The sequence below is a fragment of the Fulmarus glacialis genome, unplaced genomic scaffold (genome assembly GCF_000690835.1).
Source record: "Fulmarus glacialis isolate BGI_N327 unplaced genomic scaffold, ASM69083v1 scaffold610, whole genome shotgun sequence".
NCBI classification, from domain to species: Eukaryota; Metazoa; Chordata; class Aves; order Procellariiformes; family Procellariidae; genus Fulmarus; species Fulmarus glacialis.
In genome coordinates, this window is record NW_009189458.1 from 130,413 (window position 1) to 145,876 (window position 15,464).

The window sequence follows — 15,464 nt, forward strand, 5'->3', positions numbered from 1 at the left end:
CATGAGTAAAGATCGTGCTTCTGTGGAGCTTTACAGTACTGTTATGCCTCTTCTGCAGTAGTACTGCTATTAATTTTATAAGGTATTCTATATAATGATTCAGTATGTAATATATTCTGCAAGGGCCATACTGTTCACAGTTCTGCTACTGTATTAAAGGAAAGAAAATGTCTTTCAAAAATCTGTTGTAACATCAAAACGTTATTGGTGTCCAAAATAGCATGGGTTTTTTGGAACAGGACTGTGAGCTCCTCCGTGTGCGCCTTTCACGCCCCAGCTCCCTAACCGCAGAGCCACCAAAGTTCCACTGTATCACAAATGCTCTGAAGTCACCAGGTTACACCCACAGTATAACAAATCATTGCCCATGTGACCTACATTATTTTCTTTTAATTAAAATAACGTCCCAGCCCTTCATACGTCTTCACCTTTTCCTCACCAAAAGATTTAACAGCTGCTTGGCTTTATCGTGCACTTTTCTGTTATAAGAAGAGAGTTAACTACACTCACTTCTCTCTGTTAAAAGAAACTTGAAGGTAATGCAACCACATGCACATCATAATAAGGTGTTCAATGGGTTAAATGCAGCTATGGAAGGATATATAAACTTGTAAAGCAAGAAAATATCTGAACCTTACTTTCTTAAAAGCACAGACGAAATGGAAGATAAATGCAGCATTCAACCAATTAGGAGAAAATGTCTAACAAGTATGCAAGAAAAATGAGCATTATAAGGAAAATAAGTAGCAGCAATAAATTAGAAGCTTCCTTATTTCTGTATAACCCTCTGCTGACTCTTAATCACACTAGGTGAAATTATACATGCATGATTTATTTTTCAAATCATTAGGTGGAACAGTGTTTATAAGCAATTCGTATAATCAAATGTTAATGATATACAGTGGATAGATGATTAAAGGACTATGAGATGAGCTTTTCTTATCACTCTGGAGAAAACAACAAATAAAATTTAAACTATGCCCATTACAGCTGGTTAATTGCAGTTCAGTCTGTATTTTGCCATTCGGAATGCCAGTTAAACCCAAATACAAGTATGCGTGTTCTTTTTTTTAATTCTTAGATGGGTAGTCTGAGGACTCGATTAATTAAGCAGCTGAATAATTTACTCATTTCTGATGTATATTTTTATAAATTACATTCTGATACCAATACCAGCTATTTATGGACAGTGCATTGCATGGCAGGACAGAAAATCATTTCAGCATTCTTAATGGGATAAGAAAAGAGTCACGTAACTGAAAGTAAGCAACTAATCTCAGAATTTGTTCACCTAGACATCACACAAAACAAAACTTTTGTGACTACATAATATTTTAAAAGAACGAAAGGCACAATTTCATTTCACGTGAAATATTTTAAGTGGATGGATAGGAACTGGAATGACTGCAAAATTCAAAACCCCGTCTTCTCTATTGAAGTTGATTAAAGAAAATTATAGGTACTTTTCAATGAATTTCAGTTTGTATGCTATGAGGAGGTTAATGTGGTACTTGCGAGTAATTCTATCAACCCTTAATAAGATGCTTGAGGAAGACTAATTCACAGAATTAACTTACAGACGTTGTCAGGTCTCTGGCCTCTAGGGCTCTGGGCATTTCATTATTTTTTATCTAAAGCCTCTCTGTTATCAAAGCTGAAAGGTGCATTGATTTGAATCTTCCCCTCTCAATGCTGATTAATATAGATCTAGTCGAGAACAGCATTTGGCTCTGACATGGGGATTCTGAGTTACACACGGCAAACGTCTGGCTCCAGAGGAAAGCAGGAGGGAGGTTTCTGTCAGGGTTCGGTGCACGGCGGAGTCCCTGCCGAGCCAGGCGGTGGCGGCACGTTAACGAGAGCCACGGCCCGTTAACGAGACGCAGCCCAGCCCCTCGCTGGCACAGAGCAGCCCCGGCTGGGGCTGTGCCGACAGGTGGGTTCACTTGATCATGACACTACAAATGGACCATGGTTGGGTTACGTGGATTTCCTGAACAGTTAAACAAACTCTATCGGCTCTCCGTAAGTCATGTACCTTCCGTCCCTACAGAAAGTGTAGCATTCCCTACAGAAAGTGAAAGCATTTCGAGAAAGGTCGCTTAAGGCGCATTTATAGCATATAGGCATATACGAGGTGGTTTTATTTTGGTGCGTTCAGGCAGCAGCTGATGCCAGACTGGGCAGCACGGGTGCCGGTGTGGGTTTGTGCCGGGGACTCTGAACACGCGTTGGGGACTAACCTGGTCTGAAGGCTGCACCTTCTCTGCTCCTCTTGTTCAACTGGCTCAGCTGGCTCAGGCCTGTGCTGCTGTCACACCTGATTTCAGCACATACCGACCCTATCTGAAATGCCTTAAAAAATGTAGCTGGCATAAACGGCTTTATTATTTTAACCTTAATATTTATAAGAATTAACTGCAGTAAACAATGTCAAAATTAAAACATGATACAAGGGAATAAGCAAGTTGTTGACACTAGCTTGGTTTTATCAAAATCAGAGGCAACAAATAAACAGGGAGAAACAAAAATCTTTTTTTTTTCTTCAGTAAGATCACTGATCGAGGCCATGAAGCTACTCTGTACATCTGTTTCTTTTTCCTCCAACAGTCTCCGCATTAAGTTCTCCAAAACAAATTACTCCAAATGTAGAGAGCACAAGAAGGTACTGATTTTGGATATAGGCTATAAATATTTTTTAATATAGGTCTTATTAAAGAAAAAATGCCAGCTTTAGTTGTGGCATGTGTGCATGTACATTTTATCCACATACACAGTTTAGATAGAAATGGATAATTCACATAGATGGATAGGTAAATTAATTTCTCAAATTCTCCAGATAGATAGTTATAAAGATGAATTACATAAATACTAAAAAAGATTACTTCTGAAAAATTTTCAGAAAATCTTAAAAAGCTTCCTCAAATAACATATTTATTTTATAGGACAACACAAAAGGAAATGTCTACTTGAAATCTTCATTCTAAAAACTACTCCATTTATTACAAATGTAATACAAATGTGTGTAATTTTGTCCTTTTCCCAGCACAGAGAAATTAAGCAAGTAATGGAAAATCAATTTCAACGAGATCTAAGCAAATTATTTGTAAATTATCATTTACTTTAAAAGTGCATTTTTGGGTAAACAGAAACATTGTTTCTTAAGGTGAGTTCAGTAAATATCAGTCAAAAAAGGAGACAAATCTAAGTGTTTTCTTTTCCAAAATTTACCTAATTCATGCATTCTATTTTAAGTAATGTGAAGGTGTTAAAAAAAAAAAAAAAGGCTAAAAACCTGGAAATTGAACAAAATACCTTCTTTAGCCAGGAACAGTCTCTCTTCCAAGGCAGCCCGGGAACTGAAAAAGCTATTGTCATTGCTTAAGTGCCACAAAATAAATAGAGTGATTTCTAATTAATGAAACATGCAACTGATCTGTGCTTATTCCACACATGCCCCTTCCCCATCTTACAAAGCTGGTTAACTCACTGTTTACCAAACATTTAGCGATTAATCTCCTTCAGAGAACTCTTCTGTCTCCCCTCCCTTTTCTTGAGGGGCAAATCCTAGTGATTGCTTTCTTTCTCTGGCTAATAAATATTTAATCATTCCACGCAAAGTGGCAAGGCTTGAGCCAGAAGAACACGATATGTGATAGTAAAGGGCTCTCTCTGTGTAGGTTGCTGGTTTGAATTTTACATTCAGAGATAGGTGTTACCATTAAAATCTCATCAAGGGGTGATACCCTTTATTTTGCTGACCGTATGTGTGTGTGGCTAACTTAAAAGGTATACTTGAAGATCAGGCCCTCACTGATAGGCAGGGCAACTATTAAATTATCGATGTTAATATGGTTTAGTTGTGATCTGTTGCCTAATAGAGGTCCCCTCACCCTTGTGAAAATGTAGTGAACTTTGGGAACACTGAAAGTTGGTTGTATTTTTATGCATTTAGTAATGTTACTAATAGCTGTTTAGGTATGTAAACACTTCAGGAACTGAGAGTTTGAGAATTAGGTGTTTACAGTAAATGGTTGCCTAAATGGCTTCCAATGTCCTTTTGTAAATTAGCCTCTCTCTGTGAACCTCACAAAACTTGCAACATGTGAGAATGTCACCAGAGAGGTATACATGGATGATGTTTATGTTTCAGCTCTCTGCCATTTGATGGAACTGATTAGATAATATTGGTAACATTAATGTAGTCACAAATTGTTAGTAAAGATGTTTTCACTGTTGAAGACTTCTTTTAAGTATGCTACTGTATACATAACCTTGGGTAGTTTTCCACAAGGGTATTTATCAGTGAGACAACACCACATTAAGGCTGTGTGAGTTGTAAAGAGTAGAATATCAGACACAATAAATTGAGATCTTCAACAATGAAGCATAAGATGAGAAGAGGGAGTTCTTTCATTACATTGCAGAAGGCAGTAAAGAGTTAAATTTATGACTTAAGTGGTTCTCTATTTAACAACATCTAAGTAATCGTTCAGTGACCTAAATATGGAGGCTACTTTAAGGAAGAGAAGTTTTGTGGGCACAAGAATAGCAGAAGATTACAGTAAAGTAAAAAAAAGCAAAAAGTAAAAAATGTAGGTAGAAAAGAAGTAAAACAAGAAACAAACAAATGCTGAAACCCCAAATAGATGAAATTCCCTATTCATCTGTGGCTTAGCTTTCGATTCCCAAATGAAGACTCATTGATCATAGCAAATTCACTGCAGGATCAAAACATAAACCAAACATTTTTTGCTCAAATTGTGGCAGAAGAATTCTGGAAGAAAGCAAAGATTGCAAGAGCTTTCACTCAAGAACAAAGGAAGGAAAATGCAAAAGGGTATGTCAGCATGTTTTTCTCCAGCTAGTACGATCCACCAACTCAAACATATTTTGGATTAGAACATTTTTGCACTTCCCATCACCCTTCCCCATCACCAAATACTCTTCCTTTGATTTCTGGAACAGTTTAGTTTGTTGCCCGGTTTAGTCATATTATCTATCTCGATGCTGAAAACATACTTGGGAATACCCTGTCGCATTTTCTGCTATCCTCCTTGCAAGCCAGGAAAAACAGCCCTAATATCTTTGGAGTCAGACAAAAGATACCAAGGATATGTAAAATTTGAAATAGAAGGGGATTGATGGAATAATTTGTAGGGGATGATGAGGTAACCATACTAACTTATAAACGGTTTGGACTAAATAGTTCTATCCATCTGAAATATAAAGGAATAGGCCTCCTTTTCTCTAAGCTTCACTTTTGAGTGCTTACTGGAGTGTTTTCAGGTAATCTCCAAATAAATGGGGAAGAGCTGCTTAAATGGATGAGAAAAAGAGTAAGCTCTGCACACAGTCAAGAAACAGAGGAAAACCACAGGACCATGACTACTCACACAAACAGCACAGAGAGATGAAATGGAAACAGAAGAGACATAAGGAAGGAGAGGATAATATTCCAAACTTCAAATAGCTCAGAATTCTAATAAAGAAAAATGCCTATCACTTCGATGTGCATTGCTTGTAACTAAGAAAGGACTGAGGAGGTAAAAAGGTTGGAAAGCAGTGGTGTTTTTGCATAAAAGAAAAAGACAAATGAGAGAGGAGCATGAAAAGTCATACTTGTGAATATTTCAGAAAAACATAACCTTTTAATGTCAGGTGCTCTCACTATGCTATTTTCCTAGATAAAATATCTTGGATTTTTGCATTGAAATACATTGTCTATAGGTTGATCTACTGAGCCTAAAATAATTAAATAAACTGAAAAAATTAATAATTAGAAAACACATGATGTGCTTAGTAATAATTACAATCATACTGCTGGAGACCCCTGTACAAATGTATTCTTTCTCCTAGCTAGGGCTGCAGATTGAAACTCTGGCAGGAAAGGAACGGGAAATAAGCAGCTAATTTATGCAGGGAAGTGAGGTCTGCTTGCTGGTTTTTTTAGAATCTGAAAGGTTTTAGGACAGAAAGTTAAAGCTACTTTTTCAATTAATTTTTTTTTTCAAATCAATATTGCCTTTTTATGTACCAGGAAAAGCCAGAATTGACACATGATATAAGGTACTGAGTGTTTAATAACGGAATACATGACATACTGGAGAATAATTTCCATCCTATGTCTGATCTATGTTTGCATTTATCAGTGTTAGGCTATATGTACATGGAAGTCCATATTCCACAGTATTGCATAGGGCTGAATGCTTTCCTGGTTTACAGGAGCTAGTGTTTAGACATATTGAATTACCATTCAAATCTCCCTTAGCCTATATTAAGAGCAAGCCATATACTTATACTGGACATATTTTTGAAATTCAGAAACATCCCAGAGAGATGTCTATTAATGTGTGACTCCTGTCCAACTATCCATTTCCAATTCCACTCTTTTTTTTTTTTTTTTCCTGAGAGCTGAGAACTGTATGGTGAAACGATATTCCTTCTTCTGATGCCGTATCTTGGCTTGGAGGTGCTGCCATTTTGGAAAATCAGAAATCCACCTGAAGAATCTGCTTTCTCCTTCTCCCCAACCATCACAACAAACATGCTGTTATATAAAAGAAAGATACATGTATGATAATGCTTTTCCCTGATGGTGAGGAATCACAGAGGACATAGTGACCGTAAAAAAACAGGCAGCTGTAAGAACAGCAAGTGCCCTGACAGCGCCGCGTGGCTTGGATTTCACCACGTTAAAGACAATCCAGCTCATGCCAAGATGTGAATTGACAGCTTCTTCCGTGCCCGACAACTGACTCCCCCCCCGCCACCTCCCAAAAGGGTCCCATTTTTCTTCTTGTAACTGACTCTGTAACTCACATTATGGAGTGGGACTAATTGATGAGGATTTGTGCTTATTTTCTTCTGGGAAGCTCTTATTTAGATATAAGTGTGTGTTGAATGAAAAAGGGGGATGTTGTGGTTTAACTCAGCAGGCAGCCAAACACCGCACAGCCGCTCCGCTCGCTCATTCCCCCCTGCAGGGGGATGGGGGATAGGATCAGGAAAAAAAAAAAGTAAAATTTGTGGATTGAGATAAAGACAGTTTAACAGAAGAGAAAAGGAAGGGAAAATAATAATAATGATGATAGAATATACAAAATGAGTAATGCACAATGCAATTGCTCACCACCTGCTGACAGATGCCCAGCCTGTCCCCGAGGAGCGATCATGGCTCCCTGGGCAACTCCCCCCAGTTTATATACTGAACGTGACATCATGTGGTATGGAATACCCCATTGGCCAGTTGGGTCAGCTGTCCTGGCTGTGGCCCCTCCCAGCTTCTTGTGCACCTGGCAGAGCACGGGAAGCTGAAAGCCCTTGACTAGTGTACAACAACTAAAACATCAGTGTGTTATCAACATTATTCTCATCCTAAATCCAAAACACAGCACTATACCAGCTACTAGGAAGAAAATTAACTCTATCCCAGCTGAAACCAGGACAGGGGATGTCACAATAGAGACGTTTGAAATAAAGGCATAACAAATACAGCCAAAAAAAAAAAACCCCAAACCACCCATCCATCTGGGGGAAGGGAATTCAAGGCAAGATTTTTAAAGGTATACGCTCCTGTGGAATTTGATGTGTACTATCTTTAAAAGTCTTGCCTTCTTTATCCCCAAATTCTTCTGTCGTTGCTTGATTATTTTACAGGTGCTGGATATGCAGATTTGGATACCCGTTGTACTATCTGTATTTGCTGTATTTTATCCTTCATACTGCCAAAGGCCAATGATTTGCAGCTGAGTATGAAGTAAAATTTAATTCTGCCTGAAACACAGCTGAGAGGAAGGGAGCAATGAGCTGTGCTCTTGTTTATACAAGTAAGATAAGAAAAACTGCTTTCAGTTGACAGCAGGCTGTATACTGATACCATTACACTCAAGGAAGAATGCATTCCCTGCAAGTACTTTAAAGTCAGAATTTCAGACACACAACTTGGTAATACAAACATAAGCAACAGCAAAATGTTTTATTACTTGGTCTGGCACTCCTTCTCATGCTACCATGGGCAACCATAAAACTAGTTCAGAAAGATCACCCAAAACCGCCTCCTGCATGCAATAACTCAGGAGGGTTTTTTGTATGCTGGTGCCTTGGATAAGAAACTGAGTGGAGGATAATGAAGATGAGTGACAGGAAGAAAAAGGAAAAAGAAAAACAGTAACAAAAAGCAGGCATATGCAGGAACTGAGGAGAGGAATGATAAAAGACATTAAGTCTACGGCAGGATGTAGTTTCCATAGCATCATATTGTCCTGGGAGACGACAATATATTAAAGTGTATTAGCCTTAATTGTAATTAACAGAAAGCATTTAAGAAAATTACTTAGTGTCATTATATCCTTCCCTGCTTAGGGCTGGCAACTGTCTCAGACCATTCTGTAATTTCTTGCATCTGAACTCATTTCTGAAGCCAAAGACCTCTCCCTGGGGAGGCACTTTATGCCCACTGGATCTGCACTGACAAGTCTCTATTTTCTTCTCCCCAAGCAGAAGAAAAGCTCCCAGTTATATTTCCCTTCTTATCAGTAGTGTCATGAACCAAAGGCTTTTGGCATCACTGTCAGATTTAGACACAGACTTACACACTTCATGCCCTCAGTCCATACAGAGCTTGAAACATTACTTAATGAGGTACGACTGGCCTCAGGAGTCACAGCCTCATTGACCGGCATCAACAGAGCAGAAGAAAAGCCATTTAACTCCACGATGAATCCATGGGAGGTGCCCAGCCAAGACCATCCTCTCGCACATTATTACAGGTGACCAGAGTGGAAATGCAAGGGCTCACCAACTGCTCAAGATGTGGGCAAGAATTAGCAGCTTGCCTTGCTACAGCCTCTGTAAGGAAAGCAGGAGATGCTGCAGTCTCCCTCGCTCTTTTGGAAAGACGGGAGGGGACCGGCAGCCGCGGGGGCAGGCGCAGTGCCCGTCCCGGCTGGCTGGTGATTACCAGGGCTGGTGCCCAGGGCTGTGCTGAGCCTCGGTGCGTGCTCCCATCTGGTTTCTCTTCTCTCGGGTTTCCCCTGAAAGGGATGAGTCTGACTGAGCTGGTGCCTGCAACAAGCAAATACTGAGCCCGTACGTCTCCCCTCCATGGCAGTGTCTGCCACCACCTATGTGGATGTCACTGCACTCCAGCCCCATTAGCTGTGGGTTGTTACTCTCAGATAACATGTTCACCTGGGGCAGCAGCCTGGTGCCCGTGGTGCCTCATCCCGGATTCCCAACAGCACGCAAACAGGTTAATGCTCTTACAGCCCTCTCCCAAGTTTTGGAGGTAATTGTTCTCCTCCTCCCTCTGATTTTAAGTGTAGTCGCTGTAACTAACTTGGTACTGTAACTTGCACAGTGTTAGCAATTACAATTACTATATGGGATCAGGAGATAAACTTGGAAGTGTGAGCAGGCTGAATTTGCCAACTTTCGACACTTTAGGCCTCCGTAAATTGGCTCGCTAGTATTATGCATTTTGTAATTGTTGTAAAACACATTCAGGAAGGTTTTTAGGCTGTGCTTATTATGACACATAGTAACGCCACTTTGACACCACTATCACGCCGTATTATATATTAGATATATAACTAATGATTATGCAAAAGAAGGTTATTCATGACTTTTAGTCAATTCTTGATTAGTAAGGTGGCTGTGTTATGCGTAATAATAGACCAGATGTTTATCCTGAGCAGTCATTGTCCAATACTTGACAACCCTAATCTAAATTCCAGGAAGGACCATCCATATCAGCAAATGGGAAATTAACACCAGAAGTTAATGGCTATTGAAAATTTTGCCTTCTTTTGAAGCTTAGATCATATTTTAAAATGGAATCAAAAAGAAGGACATCATGGCAAAATACGATAAAAAATTATTTAAAAAGCCAAAAATCCAACACTACCTGTAAAGCGAAGGAACATTTGTTAGGGGAACGCTTGCACAGCATTTGAAAGCACAAATACCAAGATTTATTCCTTTCGATGTTACTGAAAGGTAAGAATTACCATATAGGAAAGGTAACAATTGACTGGAAGAACATCTGGAGGATGCTGCAGAAGCATTTGCAGGCATGTCTGTGAAAAAATATGCCTAGAAAGTATCTGAAATTGTTCACTTTCAACTTTTTTGTGAAGTTTCTCAGTGCTGTATTAAACTAGCTATTATGACCAGCGGCAACATATTTTAATTAGCTTTGATTTTTGTTATGTCATATATTCAGTGTATTTGAAAGATGATGGATTGAGACTCTGGAGCAGGAGATCCTCTCTCCATCTTTCCGTGAACAAAGTACAAACCTGCTCTCCTGTCAATGCCAAAGCCTTCCACGCACCCAGAGCAGTCAATTCCTAGTAGTATTGCTCACTTTGATACAGAAACACCATACATAAATGTTACTTCAGGAAAGTAACGGAAATTGGAAGGAAAAAATAAATGGCTTATTTCAGTCAGAGATCTCACCGTAGTAGAACAGAGAAGTGGAAAAAAGTTTCCATTTTAAAGTGCTAATTTGGAGCGAATAGAAAGAAGGCAGCAGGGAAAAAAATGCTATCCACCACTACTACGTGGCAAACACTACCAAATCCAAATACTGAAAATTTCAGGGGAATAAGACCATAAATAAAGAATGCTATTACTGTCACCTGGACTGACCACTTGCATAACACCAGCCAAAAAAAGCCTAACCCACAATTCCTGTGCAGAACCTACAACTCTGTCTCAGGGTTAAAATATATTCAAGTGATGGAAAATCCATCTCATGTTCAGGTAACTGAACTAGCTCTGAAGGCTAGTCACACTCTTAAAGCCTTTCCCATACCTTTAGCGAGAATTTCCTTGTCATGAATTTCCTTCCATAGCTTCCATGCTACGAGGGATTTCATAGTGGTTTTTTTTTCTAGATTAAAGAAGGATCAGCTATCAGAAATCTTTTCACTATTTAAGCTGTGCTCACCTCCTAACCTTTTTTTATTTTTTTGGGGGGGGAGGGGATAAACTGAATAGCCTAAGTCCTAAGCTGCTTACGAGTTTCTAAGCCTCTTACGATAGGGGATGTTTTCTAAAAACTGAACTCCTTTGCAGCTTTTTTCTGACTAACCTCCAAATTTTCACATACTTTCTGAAATACAGATGACAAAACCAGACACAGTGTTCCTCTAACTGCTTCCCTTATACTTTTTACAGAGAAAACAGGACTCCCTGTTTGTTCCCTACAATCTTGCAATAGACCAATTGCCCTGCTTCTCCAAGAACTTAATTTGACTCTCAGCTAATGGGGTGACCCCTTATACTGGGTTCTCATCTTTAGTCACTTCTTCTAAGTCTCACTCATTTGGGCCTGGATAATTAGTACGAACTTTGGGCCAAGCACAGATAAGTTATACAGGAACGACCCCCCCTAACACTCCCCCCCAAATTACAACCAGTAAATTCAAGAGTATCATGAAAAAGAGTTTTGTCCTCTTTTCTGCTGAGTGCCCGAGAGCCCAGAGTTAGGATCCTGGGAAGCTAGCTAGCTGTCTCACTTGGTAAAACAACCACGGTTTACTACCATCAGAATCATGATGCTATCATAGGGTGTTTCAGATAAGCATTTTAAAAAATTACTCCTTTAGGATTTTTTTGTTGGTGGATTGAGGATTTGCTGTATTGACACAGTGCGTGGTCACAGTGCGTGACACGGGATGCTAAAAAATACTACATGTAGAATAGTACAATATATTTTTGAGCAAGCATTGTTCAATGAAGGCACAAAGTCCATGGGATAATCCTCCTCCTGTAGCATTTAGTGAATCAAAGCATGTAAAAAATGAAGAGATGCTAAAGAGGAAAGAACAAGAGAAGCAATTGTTGGCAAAAAACAAAAAAAGATTAAAAACTCATCTATCAAAATATTTTTAGATTGTTTCTTTACAAGAGCGAATGATTTTATGAGACAATGAGTTTAGAGCAGTCCATTAGCCAACACTGAACACAAGGCTATTGAGACGTACTATTCCCCACTTACTTACACATTCAGAGGTTGCCAGGCAGGCCACTGTGCTTTTGCCTTGATGACTGTTAAAACTTCATCGCTCTGTGAAGAGACACAAAACAAGAAAGTGATTGGGACAATTTTACAATGAGAGTAATACGATTTACAGCAAGAAGTAAGAGGTACTAGATCAAACTCTGCCTCCAAATTCTGCCTATGAGAAATTCGTTTTGTCCTTTTTGTTATCTGAGCACCTCGTGTCCTCAGCTGCCCAGGGCTCCCCAAGGAGCCTGTATGAACGCAGGAGGCAGGAGCAGCAAGCAAAGGCAGTCAGACCTTGGGCACAGTCTCCTTCCCTTCTGCAGGAACTGAAGCGAGCGTAAAAGACCAGCAGCAGTTCACAGACCATGTTATTTCTGCATCATGAGCTGAAGGGAAAGCTTTCAGAGTGGCGCACTGTGATGACAGGTATAAATAAGAAGATCTTTGCATTGGAGAAATACCCCAAACCAGTATGACCAAACTGAATTTGTTCTGGTAACACTATCACAGAAAGATAACTGTGCTGTATCCTGGGCTGTTAGTCCACATGTAGTAGTTTATTAGCAAAACGTGTATCTTAGGCTGTTGATTTTGTGACTCTCTGACAATCCCTGTGGCCTGAGGAACTTACCAGGCTAAAGCAAGCAAAGATAGAAAAATTGCTCTTAATGCATTACAGATCCATGGGCCAAGAGGCAAAAACTAAAGGCTGCTGCTATAGGCAATCTAACACACCCTGTGAGCATGTATGATGTATTATTTATTATCTTCATATATGTAAGGATGTAAAGAGTCCATAGTGGATGCACTGCAATCTCCTCCAAGTAAAGCCATTGATAACACTTTCTCTTTGCTCTTCATTTACTCACGTAAAAATTACAGGGTGAAATACAGCACCCACCTATGGAAGGCCACAGTGTGGCAAAGGATTGTACAAAGATTATTTCCTAAAGTCTGTAGGAATTCCTGCATCAGCAGTTCTAAACTTTATATTGGTACAATAAATCCAGGACAAAGGCAGGAGACCGTTAACAAGGCTCTGATGCTCAAAAGACATCTATCACACTTTTTTAGAAGCATTTTCCGCATCTCCCTTAGGAATCCACCCCAGTAATTTGCCTAGAGGAACACAAAGTTCACAACTCACTCTCATGATTTCTACTGTCTTTTAAAAATATTTCCCAATTAGACTAAGAAACCCACCTCATACATTACCAGTAATTGACACTTCCAACAGCGCTGACCTTTCAGTTTAGTGATAATAGTGCAATTTCCTGCTTGATAGCAATAGTTCCGATACCCCAGACTAGCTCTAGTCCACATGCACCCCCTGTTTAAAGAAAACAATATTCACTGATTGTCTCTACCACTCTCAATATTTTCTAACTCCCTCTTTTTACCAAAGCAAGGTAATTACAGCGCTGACGGGCCCTCTCTGCAACACACAAGGTTTTCAGTCTCGGGAATACGTATGTGACATGACCTCTCCCTCAATCTGAGTGGATAGATAAGCCATTTATTGAAAATCCTTTTTAAAAATACAGATGCTTGGCCAAAGCCTATACTACATTAAATGTCCTGAGCTAATATAGCTGAAAGTCTGACTCTATAAATGCAAGTAAGTATAAAAAGATTTAATCAACCTCCCATACTACTAATGTAGTTTGAATAAAGAGAATTTTAGGATGAAAGGGAGCAATCAAACAGCACGCAGCAGAGCTATGCCAGCAGGCGAATTCACCGGGGCAGGCCCCGGGTGAGCAGCAGCAGGCTGAGCTGCAGCGCGGCTGGGCGGCACCGAGCAGAAGAGATGCATCCCCTCCAAGTTCCTCTATGGCAACCTGCTTCTTACCTCCATGCCTTCAAAAGTGGAAGAGGCAGCTTTCTCTCAAGCTGATTTAAAAGGAAACTGATTAAATGAATGCAGTTAAAAATCTGAAGTTAAAAGACATTGCTTGTGTTTATCTGTCAATGGAATTTGCCTTTATTTTTATTTTTCCTTTTTTCAACATCCTAAGACTTTCCAGCCAGGCATATCGTCATTTACTTGCCTTGAGAACACCTTTGCATTCAAAATTATTAACTGTGTGTTGTACATCCCAAAGAAAGTCTGTTATGAGCATAGACGGTTACGTTTATTAAAATAATACACTGCTTAACTAATAGAAGCCAATGATTATGTCAGTAAAATCCATATCACTTGTGTCTGAAAGCATTTTAACATGTGCTATTCAAATTAAAAATGCATACCAAGAGTGGATGAACCACGATTAATAGTTCAGTAGTAAATGCAGAGGGAAGGAAATAGGGAACAGAGCATGGTGCATTCAGACATGCCTGAATTTTTAAGGGAGGTGAGAATTCAGACGGGAGAGCTGAATTCATGGCCGCTTCCTGAACAGTAACCAAAATCAAGAGATGCAGAATCCAGCATTCTGATGGGCCTGGAAAAAAAGCACACATTTTTGATACCTAGAGCTCCTTCACAATTACACAGGATTAAGCTACAAGTTGTTTTTGCAGACTGACATTCTAATTATGCAGTCATCTCTATCATGCAGATTTGTAATATTTTTTTAAATTAAAAAATGTAACACCTACACTGTTATTAATGCCAGTGTATATTTACTTCTACATGCACTGATAGACAGATACCTGAGCAGATATTTTGTACACTAAAGAGTTTTCCTTGGACAAGTGTTTATGCCAAGAAGATGAAATCCTGGAAAAACAACACAGTAAATTCTGCTTGCCTCCTCCTTGGGTCTGTGAGGCTGCTGCCACGTGAGGTCTGGCTGCGAGGCTTTGTGCAGCCTGGGCAAGCCAGCTCCACTCGCCGCTCGTGGTGCCACCAGCCTGCATCTCCCCAGCCTCCTGCAGGCAGCAGGCTCGGGGAGTGCCTCCCGAAAAGCAGGGACCTTCCTCTGCCTCCAGCTTCTCCAGCTGACCTCCGCATTTTTAAGGGAACATGATAAACTTAAACAGCCCAGGCAAACAGATGTTATCCACCACACAAGTTCACAGCCTTGTGAACAATCTATAGATAGAGAGCTATCTATAGAAAAGATACAGTGCTTGGATTTCCTGGCCAATCTCTTTAGCTGTAATTTATTGGCAGATGGTAGAAACTGAGAGGATATGAAATGCCTGAAGAGAAACGCACAAATTAATAATAGACAACTAGCTGATATAACCCAACTGCCTTGAATAACCCAATTGCACAGACTTCACAGTAGAGGCATAAAACACCACATAATTTTTATGAATTTTAGTTAACATTGTCTTAGGGCTTGCTGTATTACATTTTTCTCTCCTCTTCGTATTCCCACAGTTTTGCTTTTATTTTTGAAGTAAACAAACTCTCAAATTCACATCAAGGTATGGCAAAAAGAACTAGGATGTTTCACTGTTGTATGTTGCAAGTCGTCTTGTCATCATTTTTGTA

General features: G+C 39.6%; 1 protein-coding gene across 1 annotated transcript in view; it reads right to left on the reverse strand.

The window, feature by feature from the left end:
* SPON1 (spondin 1, extracellular matrix protein) overlaps positions 1–13,877 on the reverse strand; it is a 33,672-nt gene extending 19,795 nt beyond the window's left edge. Inside the window, exons 1-2 of the mRNA XM_009582060.1 lie at positions 13,872–13,877; positions 12,015–12,079 (exon numbers count right to left, since the gene is read on the reverse strand). Of these exons, the coding sequence (XP_009580355.1) occupies positions 12,015–12,079; positions 13,872–13,877 (71 nt within the window). The remainder of the gene's footprint in view (positions 1–12,014; positions 12,080–13,871) is intronic.
* Positions 13,878–15,464: the final 1,587 nt, after the last annotated feature.